General features: G+C 39.5%; 2 protein-coding genes across 2 annotated transcripts in view; one reads left to right on the top strand and one right to left on the bottom strand.

The window, feature by feature from the left end:
* The window catches only part of LOC126328547 (endonuclease III-like protein 1), a 250,074-nt gene that overhangs the window by 104,640 nt on the left and 119,740 nt on the right, over window positions 1-25,694 (bottom strand). The window lies entirely within an intron of this gene.
* Window positions 1-25,694, top strand: part of LOC126328583 (nucleolar protein 12) — a 48,179-nt gene that overhangs the window by 7,016 nt on the left and 15,469 nt on the right. The window contains exons 2-3 of the mRNA XM_049996052.1: window positions 11,424-11,529; window positions 12,278-12,439. Of these exons, the coding sequence (XP_049852009.1) occupies window positions 11,424-11,529; window positions 12,278-12,439 (268 nt within the window). The remainder of the gene's footprint in view (window positions 1-11,423; window positions 11,530-12,277; window positions 12,440-25,694) is intronic.

Below are 25,694 nucleotides of genomic sequence, written 5' to 3'. Positions count from 1 at the left end.
ACCCTGTAGTCACCTGACCAGAAGTCTTGTTCCTCCTGCCATCGAACTTCACTAATTCCCACTATATCTAACTTTAACCTATCCATTTCCCTTTTTAAATTTTCTAACCTACCTGCCCGATTAAGGGATCTGACATTCCACACTCCGATCCATAGAACGCCAGTTTTCTTTCTCCTGATAACAACGTCCTCTTGAGTAGTTGCCGCCCAGAGATCCGAATGGGGGACTATTTTACCTCCGGAATATTTAACAATAACTACTGATATGAAAAATCCATCACCTACTACTACGAAAAACAAAAACAAAACCACACACTCCATGCTGTAATGATGTCACATGCCACAACGCCCTAACGTAAACTGTCAAAGCAGACGGGTGGAATTGAACGCCTTATGTTGACCCCCGCCCCCTGCCCCCAGTACCTTGTCTGTACCAGAATAGATATTGATATGTGGATCTGGAAAGGAGGTTGAATGAAGCATTCTGTGGTCCACAGTCCAGGTCTCCACCAATGACTGGTTTACATCGAGCTGCAAGACAGAGTAACATCAACCAGCAAAGTGTGCAGTGATTCTCTCCCAATTAAAACCGACGCCCTGGTGAAAGTGCACTTACAGTGTCTATCACCATTGCCTTCCGTGCTTATGTTGGTAACCACTCGTGGATGAACTATGGGAACTGAATACGAAGAAACATGTCGGTTGTCAGTAATCAGTCAGAATGCTTGTTTGTAATTTCCGATGGTTCGTGATTAAAATTAGGTTGTATTTTGTTGTGTTACGTTACAGTTTACTCACATGAATAGAATTGTCAGTAAATTCAGAAATAAGACTATTGCAAAGGCACACATATAGATTGAGCTACGCTACACATCAATCTATTACAGCAACCACATTTTCATGTTGAGATTTGTCAACCAAATTGTAACATTCCTACAAAACCTATGCTTAGAGTTTGCTACAGGTCCATCTGTCATCACTTCTAGTTTTTTTCAATTCACATTCCAATGAATGCCAACTCACTATCAAATTACTAGTTTTCAATCTGACATAGGATTTATGGTACACCAAAGGCCAGACTATTAGCACATCTAGTTTTCTTGCCACTATCCTATCAAAAACAAATGTTCTGCCAAAAGAAATTAGATTCACCGATTCTCATCAGGATGTGGTGCCACAGCCACAAACACAAACACTATAAGTGCACTGTAGCTGGGTTTTATATTCAAAGTCATAGCTCTTCTGTGAGAATCTTAGTGACATTTCTGTCACCATCACTGTTCACAAGATTCTTAACAAGGGTCAGGCTGTGATTTTCCACCATGACATCACACTGCAGACAGACTGAGAATTGTGTGCAAACCTGGAATAACAGGGTGTCCATAATGTCTGCTATATCCAACTGGTGCTGTTATTGTGTCTTTCGTAGACAAAATATTACCTGAAGAGGAAAAGGAGTGATAAATGTCTGCAATGTAAAATTGTGCACTCCACTTCCTATAGAGTGCTCTAAATGTTTGCATTTTTGGGCTGACATCTTCACACTTCACAAATGACCACGTTTTGAAGACATTGTACTGATGCTGTGCTACGTGAGAACTGTCCTTGGGACTAACTGCTAATAGGTATCAGCTGCAGAGAGTGACAGTGCCTTTTTGTTTCGGATTGCACAAAACCTACGACTCTTTTACATTTTGAAAATATGAATGCCATCTCTCCAGACAATAAGCTTTGCAAACATGATATCTGAGCACATGTATATAACAAGGGGAAGATGTCCACATCTCCCATCTTGAAGGCCCTGCTGACTCTCTGAATATATCTTTCCCCACAGTCAACAGGACCTCTCCCCCTCAGTTCCCACTATAGCAGCAATGACTTCAGTTCCCAGACTCCAATTAGAAAAGAGTTACACCCATCTGGAACTTCCTAACAGAAGTCCCTTCCTCTGGGTCTACATAGCAGACTACTTCTGCTCACAGCTCAGTGTCGGTCAGTTGTTGATCGAGACATGGGGCTGTAGGCCACAGAGTAGTTCACTCATCCTCCTTTCCAGATACACACTTGAGTATCCCCGAACCAGAACCAGAATCAGAATACAAATAAAGAAAAAAGACAATAAAAAACTACAATTTAGGATGGATCTGGCAGCCTCAGTTACCATTTACATGGGGCTCTGAAAGCCAGATTTCGTAAACCAGTTTCCCAATACCGCTCCTGGGTAGTCATGTAAACACTTCAAAATTGATTCCAGAAATCTGCTTCTAGATGCGTTTCACAACTGATTTTCACTCCCATGTAAATGCAACTGGTTTTAAAACTAGCTTGGGTTGTCAAGTTCATCTTGTTTTCAGAATATGGACTTATTGTGCAGTGAGGGAGAAGCAGGCGTATTAGACTGAGGATGAAGCTATCTACCTGTAATATTTAAATGAAGAAAAATAACAATTGTATTGACTGAGTCAGATACTGGATCAGCTGTTTTCAGACACCGTATTTAAGTGGGCTAGTAAATCTGCTTCAGACCTTAACATGCTAACACAACAGTGAAAGACTGTTGCCAAAGTTCATTTTTCATCTTTTGGAAGAGATAGCATGCAGATGTGAGTGGCACCAGACAGCCCCCCCACCCCACCCTTTCTCCTTCCAAAAAACCTCATTTTCTGTACTGCAGTTCCTTCCCCCTTCATCTTTATTTCCCTGCTCACCATAGCTTTGCACACTGTCAAAAATTTGGTTTTCACTTAGATCTTACCTTGGCTTATCATAATGGACCCTTACATCATCTCCTTCCATTTTAAATTTCTTTTGATCCCTACTCAGGTTTGTTCTCTATTCCTTTTGAAATGCCTGTGAAGTGCAGTTGGTGCAGGGAAGAGCACCTAGCTATGGGCAAACTATGCAGCAGCCCGTTCACAGGGATCGCCATGTACCTGTACAGATGTAGCCACCTGACAGTGCAAGGATGATGCTGCGGGTGTCAGATCTGTGAATTCTTAATGCAAGCCGAGGAGTTCCCTTTTAGGACACGAGGGCAGCACTATGTCCACTGGCTGTGGCCATAGCTGGCTGATACCTATAAAAGAGACCCCAGTCAGAAAATTGACACTAGGGCAGACACATTGGAATGAAGGGAATCAAACATATTAAGCTGGCAGTTGTGAGACCTTAGCAGTCTCTTCTTATTGGAACTCTCACTTGATGCTTGCCAATACAACCCCAAAGTGTTCCCACCCTTGGCCACTCCATGAGGGAAGAGAAATCAGCATGGCATGGTACCTAATCTGTACCAGAATGGATGGTGAGACCTTTCTAAAAACTAAACTTAACCTCCTCTTGGAACACATTGGACATAAATTTGAAGAGGTGGCAGCATTGCAAAGGCACAAAGCTCCTCAGCAATACAGCAGACATCACTCAGCCCCAAGCCTTACTTTTGTCAACTTCTTTGAGTAATATTCTAGTTACAGCAAAATTCAGATACATTAAAATTTAATGTGACTTGATGTACTCCTATGTGCCAACTGTAACAGTGGGGGGTATAGTTTATCTGCCATTTCTAGTGGTGTCTGAAGCATAAAAGTTGACACAAGAGCATTTATTCTAGCGTTTGAGGGGACAACACTTCCAGAAAAGGTGAAGATCAGTGTTTGCCACTGTGGCATCAAACACTGTGTGCCACTGTCTATGCAGTCCTATAAGCACTTTTGTATCAGGGATATGTCGTCTCTTTATTCATTATTTGAATCTGGAGAAAAGTACAAATGTCTTGTTAATATGATGACTACTTCTGTGATAATAGGGGAAAATGTTTGCTGCCCATATAGAGGACATCAACCCCTTACTGCAACAGAACTTCCTGGATCTGATGCAGGCAACCTTTATCATCCCTTTCTTATCAGTATAAGGGACCACAAGCCCCTTTCTGCAGCCAGAGAAGCATTCTTCCTTGCCGGCATCCCCTGATAGAGGGCCTTGCTGTGGCTCACACTGCTCTCAGAACCATGTGGACTTGTAGTCTGAGATTGGCCAGTGGCTGAAGAAACTGCAAGACTTTAGCCCATAAAGCTGTACACTGTTCTTCTGTTCCTCATGTAAATAGGACAAATGTTTCCAGACCACAAAAACCTAAAAAATTCCAAAGGACAATTCAAAGGAATGCTAGTCAAAGATCATTCTGTTGGTCCTGGATTTTCATACTCTACCTAACACAGAACCTATGTTCTTGGACATTGCACCAGTGCAGATGGTGGTGAGTGAAGCCATTGGAGCATGATTGACTACTCCAACCTCTTCACTGCCTGTTGCTCCTGAGCTATTGTACAGTAGAATTGTAATGGATATTACTGCCACCTTCCTGAACAACAACTACTATCATTCTATTCTGAAGTCTGTAGCCGTGTCTATATCACCCTGCCTGTGTCACCATGCTGAAACGCATCTTTCTGGTAATCACTATCCTGAGCTCAATTTCTGTTATGCTTTCTGTAGGAACTATGCCAACCAGGAAAGGACATCCATGGGTTTCTGGATGTTCATTCACTGAAATGTCTAAAATGACAGGATGCCTCCCCTTACACAATTGGAGGTTGTGGCTGTGTGGATTCAGACAAACATTGTTATCATTTTTTACAATATTTAGCTGATGCTGAGTTGCTTAATGTGTTGCAGCAACTACACCCCCCCCCCCCCCTCTCCTCCCCTGTGTTGTGGTTTTTCAGGTGCATAACACCATGTACAGAAGTTCTAGAAAATATGGTCAAACAATTACTTAATGATTTTGAAATATTTTATCTCTGTGGCAGATATGCTATCTGTGTCAGTGCAGCACATGGCTCGACCTAGGCCATTGACTTTACACTTCACGTGCCCAACTTCGCTGCCTAATTACAGTACGCTATACATAATAATCTGCGGGGCAATGGCATCTTCCCTCTGGTTCTGACACTCCAGTTCTAATGTCCTCCAAACTGACTGGCTTGTCGGTCATTCCAGATGGCAAACCAACAGGTTTACAATGTGAGTGTCACATTTATTGTTGCCCCATCTGGACCTATCAACAATGTTTTTCTATATAAAACAACTGTAATTACCAGTACCACTGATGTTCTCCAAGGGCCCATACCATCAATCGTCTGTTACGTGGTGGACTAAGGAAACTGCAGTGACAATCCAAGCTGCCAGCAAGTTCGTCAAAGATTCAAATGACACCCCATATCATCTTCAAACAGCTCCAAGCAGGAAAGATTGCTGGGAACAGTACATCAGCTACCGGGGAATGCATTTCACCTTCTCTCAGGTGTGGGTTAAGCTTTGCAGACTACTTGGCCATCAGTGGCTGCCAGCTATTCCCAGCCTTCAATTGCATGGTGGTATTTTCACTGATCCACCTGTCGTTGCGCAACGTGTGATCCACTTTTTGTAGTGCTGTCAGTGAATGCCTCTTACCCTCCGGCCTTCTAGGCATTTAAGCGAAGGACAGTATACTGCTCAGAGCCATATAATGAACCATTTACAGAATAAGCACTTCTTTGTGCCCTTGACATGTCCTATGAGATGGCTCCAGGCCATGCCTTGATTTGTAATGAAATTATGCGATTCCTGGATAAGGATCATAAAAATTACATGCTCAAAGTTTTTAAATATATCTGACTTACTGAAGAATTCTCCCCATGGTGGCAGAATGGTATCATTATCTCGATCTTTAAGCCTATTGAGGACCCATCTTCCATTCCAACCAATCGGCCTTGTGGGCAGTGTAAATGGCTTGAGAGGATAGTGACCTATTCACTGTGCTAGTTTCTTGAGTTCCAAGGTCTTTCATCCATTTACCAGCGTAGTTTCTGGGAGTCCACAACCAATCACAAGGTCAGATTGGAAATGACAATAAGACTAGCGGCTACTGACTGCCACAATCTTATTGCAGTTTTCTTCAATTTACGTAATGCTAATGACACCACTACCTTGTGCCACCATATCTTGACCATACTCCATGGTGTAGGCTTTTGTGACACCTTACTGGCATTTATCTAAAACTACTTGTATAATTAATCGTTCGGGGTTAGACTTGGAGCACACTCCAGCTCCCCAAATGTGCAGAAGAATAGTGTACCCTGTATTTTTTCCCCAATGTCATTCTTTTCATGTAGCTATCAGCAGAAAATGTGTTGATGTCAAACTTACCTGAAATATAAATCTGTTGGTCATAACTAGTTGTTTTCCTTCCTCCACCTTTTCCTAGTATTTTCTCTCTCAACATTTCTCTTAGTAGTCCCAGAACTTTCCTTTAGATATATCTACATGTTTCATCACATCACAGCCTGTCCTAATCCATTTCCATCCTGCTCCTCTCTTCATATATCTTCCATACCAACCACACCAGCTGTAATCCTTAGTCACCGTATTCATGCTGCAATTTGGAGGGGAGGATGACTGTGTGTTTATGGTTGTTAGCTCTGTTTATATGAAAGAAAACGATTCTATGTGTTTTCTGCACATCTGTTTACCGCTCACTACCTCTTCTATTTGTTGCGTATCAATCCATCTTCATACGCATATATATTCCTTCCTATATTTTTGAGTACTGACTTCACTAATTCCTTTTTTGTAGGATAGTTAGTTTTTTTATGCAGTTAGTGTTTTTGCTGTGCATGTCTGTATGTATATGGGAAAAATAATTGTTGTTCTTATTTATATGCACAAGCTCATCATCAGGCAGGTTTTGCCCCTTTAGTATGTTAATTCTCTCTATCTCTCTCATCTCTCCACAAATATGAAATAACTTTACGCTAAGTAAATGAGATTAGACTGGATTACATTCAGTTTTCATTCCGTGTTGTTGTGGTCCTCAGTCCAAGCACTAGTTTGATGCAGCTGTACATGATACTCTATCCTGTGCAAGCCTCTTCATCTCTGAGTGAGTAACTACTGCACCCTACATCCTTCTGAAACTGCTTACTATATTCATCTCTTGGTCTCCCTCTACAATTTTTACCCTGGAGACTTCCGTCCAATGCTCAATTGGTGATCCTTGGATGCCTCAGAATATGTCCCACCAACTGATTCCTTCTTCTAGTCAGGTTGTATCACAAATTTCTCTTCTCTCCAGTTATGTTCAGTATCTCCTCATTAGCTACATTATCTACCCATCTAATCTTGTGTATTCTTCTGTAGCACCACATTTCAAAAGCTTCTATTCTCTCTTTTTCTAAACTGTTTATCGTCTGTGTTTCACTTCCATAAATGGCTACACCCCATACAAATACATTCAGAAAGGACTTCCTGGCACTTAACTCTATACTTGATGTCAACAAATTTCTTTTCTTCAGAAGCACTTTTCTTGCCATCGCCAATCTACATTTTATATCCTCCCTACTTCTGCCATCATTTGCTGCCAAAATAGCAGAACTCATCTGCTCCTTTAAGTATCTCAGTTCCTAATCTGATTCCCTGAGCATCGCCTGATTTAACTCCACTGTGTTCCATTATTGTGTTTTTGCTTTTGCTGATGTTTCCCCTTTCAAGACACTGTCCATTCCTTTCAACTACTCTTCCAAGTCCTTTGCTGTCTCTGATATCATTACAGTGTCATCGGCAGACCTCAATGTTTTTATTTCTTCTCCCTGAATTTTAATTTCTCCAATTTTTTCTTTTGTTTCCTTTACTGCTCACTGAATATACAGATTGAATAACATCAGGTGCAGGCTACAACCCTTTCTCACTCCCTTCCCAACCCCTGCTTCACTTTTGTTCCCCTTGACTCATGTACCAGCCATCTGGTTTCTGTACAAATTGTAAATAGCCGTTTTCTCCCTGTGTTTTACCCCTGCCATGTTTAGTATTTGATAGAGAGTATTTCAGTCAATGTTGTCAGTGCTATAAGTGTAGGTTTGCTTTTCCTTGACTATCTTCCGTGAGAAGTTGTAGGACCAGTATTATCTTGTATGTTCCTACATTTCTCCAGAATCCAAACTGATCTTCCCCCGACTGAGGTTGGCTTCTACAATTTTTTCCATTCTTCTGTAAAGCATTCATGTTAGTATTTTGCAACTATGATGTATTAAACAGATAGTTCAATAATTTTCACACCTGTTAACACTTGCTTTCTTTGGAATTGGAATTATTATATTCTTCTTGAAGTCTGAGGGTATTTTGTCTGTTTCACACATCTTGCTCATCAGATGGAAGAGTTTTGTCATGGCAGGCTCTCCCAAGGCTATCAGTAGGTCTAAGGGAATGTTGTGTACCCCCAGGGCCATGTTTCAACTTAGGTCTTTCAGTGCTCTGTGAAATTCTTCATGCCCTTCCATTTCCATAATATTGCCCTCAAGTATGTCTCCCTTGTATAGACCCTCCATATACTCCTTCCATCTTTCTGCTTTCCCTTCTTTGCTTTGAACTGGTTTTCCATCTGAGCTCTTGATATTCATACAAGTGGTTCTCTTTTCTCCAAAGGTCTCTTTCATTTTCCTGTAGGTATCATCTATCTTACCCTTAGTGGTAGATTCTTCTACATCCTTACATTGTCCTCTAGCCTTTCCTGTTTAGCCATTTTGCACGTATAGTTGATTTCATTTTTAAGATGTTTGAATTCCCATTCTCCTGCTTGCATTTTTATATTTTCTCCTTCTTTCAATTAAATTAAATATCTCTTGTGTTACCCAAGGATTTCTACTAGTCCTCGTCTTTTTAGCTACTTGTCCTCTGCTGCCTTCACTATTTCATCTCTCAAAGCTATCCATTTTTCTTCTACTAGATTCCTTTTCCCTGTTCTTGTCAATCATTTCCTAATGCTCCCTCTGAAACTCTCTGCAACCTGTGGTTCTTTTAGTTTATCCAGGTCCCATCTCCTTAAATTCCTGCATTTTTGCAGTTTCTTCAATTTTAATCTGCAGTTCATAACCAATAACTTGTGCCCAGAGTCCACATCTGCCCCTGCAAATATCTTACAATTTAAAACCTGGTTCTGAAATCTCTGTTTTACCATTGTATAATCAACCTGAAACCTTACAGTATCTTCCATGTATACAACCTTCTCTCATGGTTCTGAAACCACGTGTTAACTATGATTAAGCTTTTTTAATATTTGTATCTCCTACATCTTACATCATTAGCATTGCTAATACAGACTTGTTTAGGCACTTCAACAATTCTGTGGTATGCCCTTCCCAACTGAATTTACTATGGAGTTGTAATCCCAGATATTTAACACTGTCAACCTCTTCTATCTGCATGTCTACATATGTTATACACATGCTGGAAGAAAATCTGTCACAGATTCTGAACTGCATGTAGTGAGTCTTTCCTAAGTTTAATGACAGTGAATTAGCTTTAAACCACTTATTAATGTCAGTGAAAATTTGATTAGCAGCTATTTCTAAATCTGTACTTGACTTACCACTTATTGCAATGTTTGTATTATCTGCAAACAAAACAAAATTAACATCTGGCAATGTAACAGATGAGAGGTTATTAATGTACACAAGAAAAAGCAACAGACCAAAGATGGAACCTTGAGGAACACCACATGTAATTAATTCCCAGTCAGATAAAGACTGACTGCTTACTCGGCTGGTATTTCGCAACAACACCCTTTGTTTCCTGTTAGACAGATAAGATCCAAACCATTTTGCAGCATTGCCAGTGACACCATAATATTCTAATTTACTTAAGAGAATGTTGTGGTTCACACAGTCAAAGGCTTTTGACAGGTCACAGAAAATGCTAGTAGCCTCTAATTTATTATTTTAATGAATCAAGTACATTCTCACTGTAAGTGTAAATAGTTTTATCTATATCAGAACCCTGTTGGTTAGGTAAGATTCAAACCATTCTAATTTACTTATGAGAACATTGTGATTCACACGCTCAAAGGCTTTTGATGAGTCACAGAAAATGCTAGTAGCCTCTAATCTGTTACCTAATAAATTAAGCACATTCTCACTGTACATTTAAATTGCCTTCACTGTATTGGAACTCTTAAGGAAACCAAAGTGTGACATGGACAACATGTTATTTGCATTCAAAAAGATTTCGGGCTTGCAGCCGGTTGTCGTTAGCATACATCAATGATATTTCGAATGGACAACTGCAGCTATATATTGTGGAACGGAGGGCGTCTTCGTCAGTCTTCAATGGCTCACCTGAGGATGACTGGCAGTTGTCCAGTCGAAATATTGTGATGGAAGCTAACGATGACCGGGTGCAAGCCCGAAATCTTTTTGAATATTTAGTTCGCCGGGAAAATTTTACATGTTATTTGCAGTCAGATGCTTAAGAAGGCTGTTGTGTTCAAACACAATCTTTGTTGTGTTCAGACATAACCTTTTCAGGATATTTTTGAAAAAGCTAGCAAAAGTGAAATTGGTTGACAGTTTGACAGTATCTCTTTATCCCCCTTCTTGTAAAGAGGCTTAACTTCAGCATATTTTTGCAAGTCTGGAAATGTTCTGCTTATAAGAAATTGATTACACAAATAACTTAAGATAGAATTCAGCACAAATGAATACTCTTTGGTTAAACTTTGTTGATATGTTATCATAACCAGTAGAGTACTTTGATTTTAAGGATTTTCTGATGGATACCTCTTCTTTGGGAGAAGTGAGTGTCATTTCCATTTCAACTGTATCTGTCTTTTCTATATCCCATATAGTTTTCATTTTGTTGCCTGATGTAACTATCTTTTTTCTCACAATAAAACTGCTTTGATTTCTGGTTTACCCACTTCAATATTTTGCAGCATTCTTTGTAATGCATTACAGTGCTAACATCAGAGTTGTTCCTAGATAGTAGATGCAGTTTCATTTTTGTCCCACATGATACCTTTATTCCTTTTGTAATCCATTAGGGAAAACAATTTTCAAATGAGGAAATAAGTTCATTCATGAATGCCATTTGTGTTAGATGTATTGTAAACATCTATCCAGTTCATTCAGCAGCCACTATTTCCTTGTGTGGGTGTGGGTGGTTTTTTTTTTTTTTTTAGAGAGATGGGACAACAGAGCTTCCAGATTTTTTATGAGCAGGTTAGTTTCCTGAAGGCGCTTTGTATGTACTTATTATTATAAAGGACTTATTGCAAAATACTACTTCCGCTGCACGAGCTGCTCTGAGCAAGCTTTATTAGTATCAGCTCTCTTGAAACTAAACAGTTTTTTACAATTAATTTGAAATTATGAATGCATTACTTTTCTTCATGTAAAGCTTTATAAAATGTAGGGTATTCTGTACACTTAAAATTGAGAGTAGATTTTTGATTGAATACAGCTGCAAAACATCTTACATGGAGAAGTATTTCATATTAGATTTTTGAACAATCAGATATTTTATAAAGCTAATACAACGCTTGAAACTGATTTTGTGTGCAGATGTAAAAAATCTGGAATCCTGCAGAGAATATTTGCATAACATTTTGATCTTTTCCAGGGAATTTCTGACTGGGTTCCATAAAAGAAAGCTGCAGCGCCAGAAACAGGCTCAAGAGGAGCTGCAGCAGATGTTGAAGGAAGAAAGGAAAAACTTGAAGCAAGAGGTACCATCACTGAAATTGTTATAAGACTGCACTATTTGTTCATGTTTCTTTACTTCAGCATTCCTTAGGTTAAAATTAGCAGAGGTTTGAAGTGTGCAGTCAAATGGACCACTATGTGCTTTGGATATTGTTGTACTTTGCAAACAAATGATGATGTGACAGGAGTGACATTAGTTCAATTATTATTGGTAGTTCCCAGAATTCTGGAAACATCCCCCAGGCTGTGGCTAAGCCATGTCTTCGCAGTATCCTTTCTTTCAGGAGTGCTAGTTCTGCAAGGTTCGCAGGAGACCTTCTGTTAAGTTTGGAAGGTAGGTGACGAGGTACTGGCAGAAGTAAAGGTGTGAGGATGGGACGTGAGTCTTGCTTTGGTAGCTCAGTTGGTAGAGCACTTGCCCGTGAAAGGCAAAGGTCCCGAGTTCGAGTCTCGGTCCGGCACACAGTTTTAATCTGCCAGGAAGTTTCATTATTGATAGTTGTCTGTTGTATTGTAGTGGTGCATTTGAGTGTTCTGAGGGATAAGTCATCTCAGTTTGCACAATACATTTAAGTAATTTTATGCATGCAAGCTAATTGTAAGTATATTATTGCTCTGAGAGAAAAACGATGCACAGGTGTGCTTTCGTAGGTTCTTTAGTTGCCTGGTTCCCTTCTCTTCCATCTACCTATCTCTAATAAACCACGCTTTAAAAAATATGAAGAATTAGTAAATTGTTTCTCCCTTTGATAATAATATTTTTTTCCTCAGGCTAAAGAATCCTACAAAAAGCTTGTTGCTTCACATCGGACAATACCAGAATTGGAAGACCTTCTGGAAAAAAATTATGAAGTGGAAAATCATTGTGTCAATGTAGTTGAACTATCAGCTTCGGATCTGGCAAAGAAGAATAATTGGATTGGTGTTAACAAGGTATGAAGTGCTGTAGCTATTGTTAATTACACCCACGTTTGTGAAAACGGCAACATCATGAGGGAACAATCAAAAATAAACTTGTGGAGTGAAAGAATGCTAACATTTGCTTATAGAATGGAACAATGAATATGTGTGCACAAACTCAGCAGTGTGCTGTGAAGATATTACCCTCATCATTTAAGTGCAAACTTTGCAGTTCCTATCACTTACTGATCTTTTAAAGATTTTTACCCTCGGACACTAATTATGCTTAACTACAGTCAGTTAAAATTTAGCATTTGGAGAGAGTGAAAGAGCACAGTTGAAAGACTTAAGAAAAATGTGTTACAATACTTTTTCGACCTTATCAGAGGACCAGAAAAAAAATTAAACGTAAGTGATCAACATCATATTTGATTGAGATTGATTAAATCTATTTTTTGTCATGTGTACTGTGTGCTAGCAACCTGAAATTATTCCCGAAAATCTCAGAAATTTCAATACAGCCATTTGTGAAATAACCTTAAGTCGGGTGTGATTTATTGGGACAAGAAATCACTGTAGATTTGTTATTTTAATTATGTTGAAGAAAGAGCACCAGTCAAATCCTTCAATAGAAGTTATTGGTAAGATAAATAAAATTTCCTTCATAAGCCCTATTGAGATATCAGTTTCTTCCATTCTGCACACTTTGTGAGAATCTCCAATTTATCTCATTTCCAGTACCTTTTATTTCCTGACCTTCCTGAACGTCCAATGCTATGCACACAAATCAGTAGTCTACACCTTTTTTCTAGAGCCTTCCCTAGAATTTCACAAGTGCAAATGAACCTTTCTTTGAATTGTCTATACTTCATTCTTCAGGGCTGCGCATCATATTTACTCACACTGGCTGATACCTCATCCACCTCACTCTTCAGTGTGCATATATCTACTAGACCTGAAGAAAGCAACTTTTGTTGCACGTGGTGTCGTAAAAATAAAGTTTATACCATGACCACTAGAGCCTGAGAGCCTATGGACTGGAGTGAAATTGTGCGTTGTCTCCAAGAATAACAGTAATATCCTTCAGATGCTTCGCATGTGGGACAAAATATCCTTCAAACCTGTCCATAAATCGTACAGTGCAGGTATTTGTTTCATGGCTGGTATTTGTTTCATGATCATTAGGCCATGTTCTAAGGCATATTTGTCTGCCTAACATTTAGTCTTCCAAGGTTGGAGACATCATCAGAGGCTTGAACGACTTGGAAAGCAGTTACAATGTCAGACAACCTCAGTAAGTTGAACTGTTTATGTGTATCCACGCAGTGGTCAGTTTGTGACACCATCTAACCGTTACCTAAGATATGGAGCTGTGCCGGTGTGTATCCCAAAGCTTGTAGTTGGGAGAAGTTGGCACTTTTTGCTTCATTTATCACTAAAATCTACAAGTTGTCTAATTTCTGCATGGCTTCCTTTCTGTTTGGACTATTGACTGTCTAAACTATGGGATTGACACACACTTGGCTGCTTCAAGAAGAATGGAGTAATTCCAATTCCAAAGAAAGCAGGTGTGAAAATTATCAAACTATCCGTTTAACTAATCGTTGTTGCAACGTAGAGAAAGCTTTTGACAGTGTTGATTCTAAATACTCCCTTTCAGATTGTGAAGGGAGCAGTGTTAAAATACAGGGAACAAAACATTATTTACAACTCTGTACAGAAACCAGACTGCAGTTACAGAGTCGCAAGCAGCAGAAAGGGAAGCAGACTGATTTGATGCAACTATACATGCTACTATATCCTGTGCTAGCTTCTTTATCTCAGAGTAGCTGCTACATTCTTTTGAATCTGGTTAGTGTATTCATCTCTTGGTCTCACTCTATGGCTTTTACCCTCTGTACGTCCCTCCAATACTAAATTGGTGATCTCTTGATGCCTGAGAATGTGTCCTACCAACCAATCCGTTCTTTTAGTCAAATTGTGCCACATATTGCTCTTCTCCTCCATTCTGTTCAGTACCTCCTCATTAGTTACATAATCTACCCATCTAATTTTCAGCAGTCTTCTGTATCACCACATTTCAAGAGCTATTCTCTTCTTGTCTAGACTGTTTATCGTCCATGTTTCACTTCTATACATGGTTACACTTCACACAAATACTTTCAGAAAAGACATCTGCTGCTTAAATCTATACTCAGTGTTTAACAAATTTCTCCTCTTCAGAAAGGTTTACCTTGCTATCACCAGTCTACATTTTGTATCCTCTCTACTTTGACAACCATCAGTTATTTTGCTGCCCAAACAGCAAAACTTATCTACTACTTTAAGTGTTTCATTTCCTAATCTAATTTCCTCATTATCACTTGATTTAATTAGACCATTATCATTGTTTTTCTTTTGTTGATGTTCATCTTATATCCTCCTTTCAAGACACTGTTCATTCCATTCAACTGTTCTTCCAAACTCTTTGCTGTTTCTGAGAGAATTCCAATGTCATCAGCAAACTTCAATGTTTTTATTTCTTCTCTCTAGATTTTAATTACTGCTCGAAATTTTTCCTTTATTTCCATTACTGCTTGCTCATGTTACAGATTGAATAACTTCAGGGATATGTCACAATCCTGTCTCACTCCCTTCTCAACCACTGCTTCCCTTTGGCGCCCTCAATGTTATAAGTGCCATCTGGTTTCTGTACAAATTGTAAATACCATTTTCTCCCTGTATCTTACCCCTGCAGTTCAGAATTTGAATGAGAGTATTCCTGTCACCAATGCCAAAAGCTTTCTCTAAAATCTACAAATGCTATAAATATAGGTTTGCCTTTCGTTAAAATTAGATACCTTCAAAAAGCACGAGTGATCAAAGTGTTATTGGACCGGTCTAAAAGAATCTGTAAACTACGGTACTTGGAGAATGAGCTCAGTCGTTTAAGAACTGCCTTCAGAAGAAATGGCTACTCTGACAAAGGGATAAATAGGGCACTATACCCTAAAAGAACTGGAGCTTCTGGTGGGGGAAGAAAAAAAAAACAAGTAAAGGGTACATTTTCTTCCCATTTGTAGAAACAATCACAGATTGGATCATTAGAGTACCCTGAAGACACGGTATTGACACAGTGTTTAAACAAAAAAGAAAGGTGCATGAAGATTTGAACATGGCAAAGGACCTAAGTGTGCTGATTGCCACAGCAGGAGTGTATAAAATCCCTTGCATATGCAGTCAAGTGTACATAGGAAGTACAAAAAACAATATTAACACTGGAACACAGGAGCACATGCAGTATGGGCAGAATGGATTAATCAACAGTAGCAGGTCATGCACTGGAACCAGGAAGACAACAGTTTCATTTCTCCAATACAACGGTTGTATTGAGACCCATCATTACTGTGCTAGGATGTGCAGAGAGGGCATAGAAGTTCAAAAACACAAAAGCAACATCAACAGAAAAGAAGAAAGGCTGATATTGTACAAGTGGTTAGCCTTGGATCTAAATAAATCAAACATTGCCAACTCTTACCCAATAAAGTTCCACAACATGTCTGTGTGACTCGACAGTCTTAAGCAGTGGTCTGGTGATGTCATAAACTGACTGGTGTGTGTGTGTGTGTGTGTGTGTGTGTGTGTGTGTGTGTGTGTGTGTACATACAAACAGTTCAGCTTGCTGAGCTTATTTCAGTTATAACTGCATTCTGTGTAATTATAGCCTCTGATGATTTATCCACTGTGGAAGATGAAACATTAGGCAGAGAAATATACCTTGGATCAAGGCCTAATCTCCAGAAAATAAAAACTACCAAATACGCAGTCCATAAGTGTTACCAAATAAGTCCATGTGAAGTACGACTTTGTAAGAGTCCCAGCAGCATAGTGTGGTTTTTTGCAGCAGGGTTGGGCTTTGTGGCCATTTTCTACCCAGAGCTCCAGAATATGCCCAGCTCGGTGTATCACCTAAGGAGGAAGCAAGTTGTCGGCAGCTGACCTACAGGTAATTGTATTTGTTGCAGACTTGGAGTGACAGCAAATCTTTTCACAGCACTTTATAATACATCTGCTGATCACAAGTGATTTTCCAGAATCGTCACTGATGTTTGATAACATCGCAGTTGAACACAATACAGGAGGGGACACTAGCAAGATTCTCATTTTAATTTATATATACTACACATGTATGCATTTTTGTATTTGCATTGTGTAACGTGATGAGTCTCGCCACATTAGATACTTGAGGTTCTACCTCAAACACTGTATCATTTCCTAGGTAGCAGTGAGAACTACTAAGATAACCAAAAAACCATAATAAGAAAAACTTTGTTCATAAGACTATAAAAATAAACATTTGCATTCAGAAGTATTTAGCTCCAAAAAATGGGTAAAATTGTGATCAAATTTTATCATGTTATCGCACAACGTAGATCAGTGCTAGTTTTGTTCAACAATAGGAATTCCTCTTTAAGTACATTCAAGTTGTTGCGAAAATACAGAAATCAAGCATGTCTTCACTTAGCTGGAAATTAATTACCCCACAGAGAAATGTGTAGTGGTCAATCTCACCCCTTTTCATAGCATTATTTGTGCTCATAAAACATGTAACACTGTGAAGATTATATGTGTAACAACAAAACTTCACCTGTGTGTTTTCCCCTATTGGTTTCAGCTTCTTATTGCTACTAGGAGAGGAGCAATTTCCGTTGGATAGTTTATATAAAGTAATTTAGATATCCCAGTGGATAAAATTGTTTCTTCAGTGTTGAACACTTTTATTTCTCTAATCCACAATGACATGTCTCGGTATCTATCATTTGGTGATTATTAGAATGAATCTTTTATGATCTTTTACAGTGAAACCAATTCAGAACACCAAATTTGAGTATTTTGGCCTTCTCTGTATTCTCTTTTGTTTTGGTGCCAGTATGACCACAGAGGACTACATAGATCAATTTGATTTGTGTTCCAACTTGATATGTTTACTAATGTTGCAGGGAACCAAAATAATCTCCCTCCTCCCTCCCTCCATCCATCCCTCCCTCCCTCCCTTTCTTTTTCTCTCCCCCCCTCCTCCCTCCCCCTCCTGCCTTTTTCAAATTAGCAGCCAGAATTTTACTTTGGATCTCTCGCTCGGTGAGAGATCCATGCTCCATGCCTAAAGACTGGGAAGATAGGTGGGTCACACCAATATTCAAGTAAGGAAATAGGAATAATCTGCTGAATTACAGATCCCTATCACTAAAATTGATTTGCAGTAAGATTTTGGAACATATACTGTATTTGAACAGTATGAGTTACCTCCAAGAAAACAGTTCATGGACACCCAGCACAGATTCAGAAAGTACTATTCTTCTGAAGCACAACTGATCTTTATTTGTATGAAGTAATGAGTTCTATCAACAGGGGATATCAAATTGGGTCCAAATTTCTAGATTTCCAGAAGGCCTTTGATACATTCATCACAAGCAGCTTCAAATCAGATTGCATGTCTGTGGAGTATTATTTCAGTGTTGTGAGTGGATTCATGATTTCCTGTCACATAGGTCACAGATCATAGTAATTGATGGAAAGTGATTGAGTGAAACAGAAGTGATGTCTGGCTTTCCCCAAGGCAGTATTTATAGGCCCTCTGTTGCTAACCTGTATAAATGACTTAAGGGACAATCTGAGCAACTTACTTAGATTGTTTGCATATGATGCCGCCATTTACCACCTAGTAAAGTTATCAGAAGATCAAAACCAACTGCAAAAAGAGTTATACAAGGTATCTGTAAGGTGCAAAAAGTGAAAATTGACTCCAAAAATGAAATGTCTGAGGTTATCTGCATGAGTGCTAAAAGGAATCAACTAGATTTCGATTATGCAATAAATTGCAGAAATCTGAAGGTTATCTATTCAGCTAAATACCTTGGGATTACAGCTGTGAAAAACTTAATTTGGAATGATCACACAGATAATGTTGTGGGCAGGGAGAACCAAAGATGGGGTTTCATTGACAGTACATTTAGAAGAGTAGACTGATTTACTAAAGAGCGCGTCTGCACCAGACTTTTCTGGCCTCTTCTAGAGTACTGTTGTGATGTATGAGATTCTTATCAGATAAAATTGACAGAGGACATTGGAAAAGTTTAAAGAAAGACAGCTCATTATGTAGTATTGTGAAATAGGAGGGAGAGAGTAACACATATGATACATGAGTTGGGATGGCAGTCATTAAAAGAAAGCCATTTTTTGTTGTGGTGAAAGCTTTTCACAAAATTTCAGTTTTCAGCTTTCTCCTTAATATTTTATTAGCACCCACCAACATAGAGACAAAGATCATTGTAACAAGAGAAATTGGAGCTTGCACAGAAAGACTTAAACATTCATTTTACTGTGTATAAGTGATACGGTAGAGAAATAGTCTGAGGGTGGTTCAATGAAACATCTGTCAGGCACTTAGTGTGAACAGATTGATCATGCAGATGCAGACATTGATTTTATCTTGCAATGCTTTCCTTTCATTCATTTTGGCTTCCTTCAGCTTTTGTTCATCAACAAGGCTTTGACTTTATGGAAACCCTGTGAGGCAGTCCTCTTTGCTTTTGTAGAACCTTTTTAATTCAGTTATTAAACTTAGACATGTCCTTCTCACTTCTCACAACAGTGGTTAGCACATACATGTGTAAAAGTATATTGTACAGTATTCTTAAATTTGCTCCGTTTATACTCCGTATGTTTCTCGAACAAATGCTTGATGTTAATTAGTCAGATAATAAGCAGTCTGAATCTTGGCTAGTATAACACCCTTACTGTCACCAATTCCATCCTCTGAATTGAAAAGGATGGACCTGTTAGTTACCAGGAGATAAAAGACATTGCTCCGTTGTTCAGTTTAGTAATTAACTGTTGGCAGAAATTTTTCAAAAAATGCCCTAGGACCAATGGATTCTCTGATATAGACACTCCATTCATCTACAGATGAGAGGGTAGCCATCAGTCTTCAACAAGGCCCTAGAAATGAGACTAGCTGACTTAATCACTTCCACCTGCCTCTAGAAGGAAATAAGAAGAGTCTGTAATGTATACTCTCGGCTGCTTCAAGAAAGGCCTCTCCCCCTCATACTGTTACATCCACAAGAGGGCTCATCCTGCACCTAACTGTCAAGCTCCCTCAAACTAATAACCAATGATTTCCCCTCCTTGGCTAGTCAATAAAGGAGAAGCAAGGCCCACTGCCTGTGACTCATTACCTGTGTACAACAGTGGCTCAAAACCTATCCGTCACAACCCTTTCACCCTAATGCTGCACCTTTGTTTTATATCCATAACCCGTGACCAAGTGAGCAGAAAGTTGTCACCTCATTTCTTGCCCAGAAGCTGAAAGGAGCTGAGTTGAAATGATAAAGGATCCTCCTTGGAACTAAAGCGAGTTTGTTGCCACATGATTAGCCCCACAGCTTGTTGCCAGGCCTGGAACATTGCCACTGCAGCGTAGTACGTAGTACAAGGACCCAGAGCACCACAGTGGTGATTCAGATTTTAAAAAAATATAAATAAATAAAAGGAAAGAAAACACAGAGCCTGGCATTGCATTATTTCCATCGTCAATGTCATGGCGGGTCAAGTGCCCAGAAATAACTGGCAGTTCCAGCTAGCTCTGAGAAGTTCTCCACACCAGTTGTTGACCTGATGTAGGTCATCCTAACTACTACTAGATGCTACCTCTGCTAGTGATGGACCTATGTGATGCACCTAGCCCTTATACTGCTGGGAGCTGAACTGGTGCTTTCCGGCTGCGGCAGACTGCTGGCTGACTTCAAGGCACTTACCAGAGGATCCATGGTTTGCAGCTCATGTTCTGGTGCCATTCACACATTACTTGCTGCTGTTACCTGCCCTGCCAGTACACACACTGCTACTACAGGCCAACATCTGTGAGCCACTGATGCTCCTGAGAGTCAGTCCGCAGCTGTACTCTGGCGCCTCCTGAACTGGGCCCACCACAAGTTGTTAGCTAAGCTCGCATTTGTGCCAAATAATATTACCAGCTTACTTTGGAGTTTACTTCTGCGGTGTGCCTGTTGCCTGTAAACTGACACAACTCTATGTGCCCACTGAGGAATTGACTTGGCTTCTACACTGTGGCATGCCAGTCAGGTTTTGTGACTTTTTGCACTGGACACCTCTTGCTGCCACAAGCTGAACTAAGCAAGAACCACCATCCAGTGTCAGCCTGCGCCACTGGGTGATGATCACAGCAAGACAAAGCTTTGGACTGCTGCACAAATTTTAATCATAAACTTGTTATTTCTCTCTATCTCTGTTATTCCCCAGTGTCCAACCACGTGGTTTTACATACCTGCTGCCCCAGCAACAATTCTTTGTCATCTCCGTAATTGCAGTGAGGTCAGTAAACATTCAAGCCGTCCTGACACAACTACTGCTGGTTTCAGAAGTGGCCATCAGATTTGAGCAATGCCCTGGCCCGCTATGTACAGCATCACAGTGGAGTGAGTGAAAAAGCTATTTCCTGCTTATGATTTGTTCAAGTTCAATGGCAAGTCAATTGGATTGAGGGATGAATTTAAAAGAGAAGTTTCTTAGAACTGTTTAAACTATCAGTGTGAATCACTTCAAGGGACATGTAAAGGAAGATAGTGTTGATGTGTGCCTGGTTAGGCAGTACAGTATAATTTATTGTGTGTGGTGCCCACTGTGTGATGTCAGCCACAGTAACATGCTTCACATATTGTAGACATGGGGATTACGTTAGACAATGCGACAAATGTGCCTGGTTGATATTACTGCAATACTAGATTTAAGTATCCTACTCATCATCCCATTTTATTTCTCCTATTTTTTTCTGGATGTATTAAATGAAGGCTTCATAATGTCTTGAACCTAAACACAGGTGGTTACCACTCACTAAGCAGTGTAATCTTTAGTGTATCAGGTCGCTCAATGTAGAGATGATACTGCAGACCTGCAGTTACATGCTGTGAGAGAGGACACAGTGTCATCCTATTTAACTGTTTCCATGCAAGAATCAGCTACTCCTAGCCTTTTTATCCTTTCTCAGGCAAGACAGGAAATGACATATTAGTACTTGTAGATCAGATGTTGACAGCTGCAAAGCTGGGGTCTTTGACAGACAGACAGTTGCTGCAGATGACCTAGTTAGGTTTGACAGGAGATGTGAAGACTTGTCTCATGAGTATGTAAGAAATGGTCAATCATTCAGTGAACAAAGAAGAGGTTTGGTACGGTGATATAGGAGACAGAATAGCTGTAGAAACTATTCCAAACAGTTAAATGGGATGTTGTGGGAGCAAAATGAATCTGTCAAGAGTTATCTAGATAGGCTGCGAAAAGTTGATATTAATAGCCATCAGTTGACAGATAGGAATGAAACAAATAAGGTTATTTAGCTGGGAGAAGAACAGGAGGTGTTAGATGCCTTTCTGCGGTGATTGCCGCGCTGTGTATTATAAGTTGTGCACAGAATTTCCGAAGGACTTACCTGATGTTATAGGGTTAGAATGGCTCTGGAAGAAATAGATGTAGTAACTAGAGTTTGTGATAGGAGAAATTTCTCTTCTACCGACATGATGTGTTACCGTTGTGGACATTTGGACCACATGTGAAGATACTGTAGCGATTCACAATGTAATAGATGCATCAGGGTTAGACACCAGAGTGTGATTGTAGAGGATGTCCGGGAAGTACGAACAAATATTAAAGTGCTATAGAACATACAAAATTTATTGAAAATGTATTTAAAAAGAAAAAAAACACATTAAGTAACTTCTCCCATTTTTGTATGAAAAATTATCATCCATATGGCCACTCAAGGCTGTGCAGCAATGTGCAATTCATTCATTGAAGTTCTCAATGGTACGTTCACAAACATCTGGTGGGATGCCCTAAATAACCCTTTTAATTTCATCCCTCAATTGGTGTATTGTGTGTGGCTTGTTCACGCACACTTTTGATTTCACAAATCTCCACAAAAAAACTCACAAGGTGGCAGGCCATTCCTGGTTGCCACACAAAGAGAGAACTTTTTGAGGAAACTTTTCATTCAGCAGAGCAATCATTTTGCAGGATGTGTGACATGTCACATTTTGTTGAAACCAAAAAAATCATTTTCACCAATAAGAGGGAAAAATTAATCGGAAATCATGTTTCAGTAACGTTCGCCGCTCATGGTGACAACAGCTTTCTCAACATTTTTGAAAAATACAGGCCGATCACTCCTCCTGCCCAGAACCCACACCACAAAATAGTGTGTTGAGGACACATCTCATCTTCCATAGTGACTTGAGAATTTTTGTTACCTCAAATTCTGCTGTTCTGCTTACTGGTGTGCTCACTGAGGTGTGTATCATTTTCTCATAGCTGAGAAAATTATTCATTTTGTTAAGTTCTCGTTCTCTGCTTGTCGAGCCAAGACCCATTAGGCAAATCAATGTCTCTTTCCATGATCTGGCGGCTTCAACTCTTGTTTAAGTTAAATCTTGTACACATGCATTTTCAGATCTTGTGAAAGGATTTCATGCAGTGAACTTGTTGATAAACTCTATTGTTGAGCTTGTTGGTGAACTGATTTTCTGGGGCTTACTGTCACAGAACTGTTTTCTTATGTTCAAACAGAATGTGGTCACCCTGTTTTCTTAATGTTTGAAACAGAATCTGTGGTCTCAAACTTCCGAATCAACTTCTGAACTGAGGATTCAGTTGGAGCAGGATTATGTCCGAGTGTCAGATGCAATTCATGCATGTTTTCCATGAGACTTTTACTGTTTTTGTAACAACTTTTTATCACTTGGATACGTTGCTCAGTTGTCATCTGCTCCATGATGAAAATAAACATCAAACAACAATGCTCACCACACAAAAGCTATCAGGCTACTAATGGGAAGGATCAAAGATACAAAACTGAAAAAACCATGGCTGCCAACCATCATATGACAAAATGGTGCAAAATTCAAATTCATCCTTACTTCCTGGACACCCATGAGAAGAAAACTGCATAATGAGGAAGAACAGAATAGGAATAATCAGATGTTAAATAGATAACAGGAGCTCCCAAGTCCACCAAGCAGCACTCCTGGTGAATTTTAAGGCTGCAAAAAAAGGTGAATTTCAAGGCTGCAAAAACGTATGAAGTAGAATGGTTCTTCATTGGCATAGTGAAAGGCAGGGAACATGGAATATTGTAGGGCAAGGGTGCTCATTGGATCTCATGGGGAAGAGTCAGTTAAACCACCGTCTAACATAACAGTGCGACACTTTGCCTCGATTTTGTTGCCTAAAGTGCCAGCAGTGCCCCAAGCGGCCGGTAGGTTACACTGTGAGTTCGGCGTGATCGTGAAAGCAAATAGTGATTGTTTATTTTGATTTATACAATGGTTTTCACAGGTGGGAGCATTTGTAGCGCAATAAATTGCAGCAACAACAGGAAAAAGGCACCACAGCTGTCTTTTTTTTAGGTTTCCTAAGGATCCCAAGAAGTATATACCCTCACATTACTAAACGGTATCGTCAAGATTCCCTTGCAAACTATATGTGTATAAATGAAGAATGTTTCATTTAAGGAGAAGAAAATGCCTAGTTAATAGCAGACGAGAAGACCTGATGAAGAAAGACCCAGTTTACCTGTATAATAATATTAGGTTTTGTTCGCTACATTTCGAACAAAACCAGTTCATGAACGCAGACAATAATAAACTCATGCGGAATGCAGTACCCACACTGTTTGACATTCCAAATAAGCCACCTCAACTGACAACGAAGAGGAAACTGCCACAAAGATTCGACAGTCAATCTAAAGCAGTGAAACAGTCCTATGACGCAGAAGCAGCCAGTTCAACTCGCCATGTATCAGTGCCAGATTCGTGTGAATCATCAACTCAGACTTGCTTTGACGATGAAGTGGTTAGATTAAGTGCAGTGGTTCATGTCTTACAAAAGCGTGTGAAGTTTCAGAATGTGCAAATCGCTAGACTTCGAGTGAAACTATTACGGGACAAGGAAAGTTCCTACAGACAGTAACAGAAACCGTATCAGAAGGATCAAGTGAGCAAGGACAAACAAATGTTGAAGACTATAGGATCCCGATATTTAAAAAAGATGTCCTTCACTTGTTGTTAAGCCAGATTAGCATGCCATTGAAAGAGAAACGTGTTGAAAGATGGAAAGACGAAAATAAGCTGTTTGCTCTAAATTTATTATATTACAGCACTCAGGCATACAGGTTTTTGTCAGAATGTTTTATGCTTCCATCAGTGCGTACACTACAAAGGTATGTGGAAGGCATACAAATAAAATGTGGGATAAGTAACAATATATTCCATCTTTTAAAGCAAAAGGTGCAGCATTTCTCTGATAATGATAAACTTGTGAATATGTCATTGGATGAAATGTCTCTAATGGCAAATTTGACATATGACAGCACTTCTGACAGTGTTATTGGTTTTGAGGACTTGGGGTTTACACCCACAATTAAAATTGCCAACAGTGTGTTGGTGATAATGATTAGTGGCATTTTTTCATGTTTCAAACAACCATTGCTGTACTGTTTTTGTAAAGGAACATTGAGAGCTATGCATTTGATGGCTATATTTTATGAAGTATTAAGGAAATTGGCTTGGTTGTGAAGACTTGTGTGACCGATCAGGGTTCAAATTTTGTGGACTGGAGAAAGAGACTGGGAATTACACAAGACAATCCAAGTTTGGTATATGAGTAGCAGAAGATCTATTTCTTTCCCACATTTGTTTAAGAGTATCAGAAACAACCTGTTTAGGTATGACATAATTCATACATCAAATGATGGTTTGGTTGGTACTGCTTCTTGGAAGGACATTTCTCAGCTCTATTCAAATGACTTGCACAGGAAATACAAATTAGCTCCCAAGCTGACTAAAAAAGCTGCCGAACTGCCAGCTTTTTCAAAAATGAAAGTGGGTGCCGCAGTTCTCGTGTTAACCACACAGTGGCAGCTGGTATTGACACACTTGTATTTTGTGGAAGTATGCCATTATCTGCAATTGGAAGTTCAGACTTTTGTCAGAAAGTTAATGGCATTTTCGATATCTTTAATACATACAGTGTGAAAGGGCAATGGCATTTTCGATATCTTTAATACATACAGTGTGAAAGGGCCTGTGCAGCTAAGGAACTGCATAAGGAGTGATTCAGAGCATCTGGATGTTCTACATGTGATGGAGCCATGGATTCACTCTTGGGAATTTGTAGGCTGTGATGGGAAAGATTACTCCCTGAGGATAAAATGTGTAAAGGAGCTTCCAAGCAATTT

The sequence above is a fragment of the Schistocerca gregaria genome, chromosome 2, assembly GCF_023897955.1.
Source record: "Schistocerca gregaria isolate iqSchGreg1 chromosome 2, iqSchGreg1.2, whole genome shotgun sequence".
Classification (NCBI taxonomy): Eukaryota; Metazoa; Arthropoda; class Insecta; order Orthoptera; family Acrididae; genus Schistocerca; species Schistocerca gregaria.
This window is presented reverse-complemented; position numbering and strand designations above follow the sequence as displayed.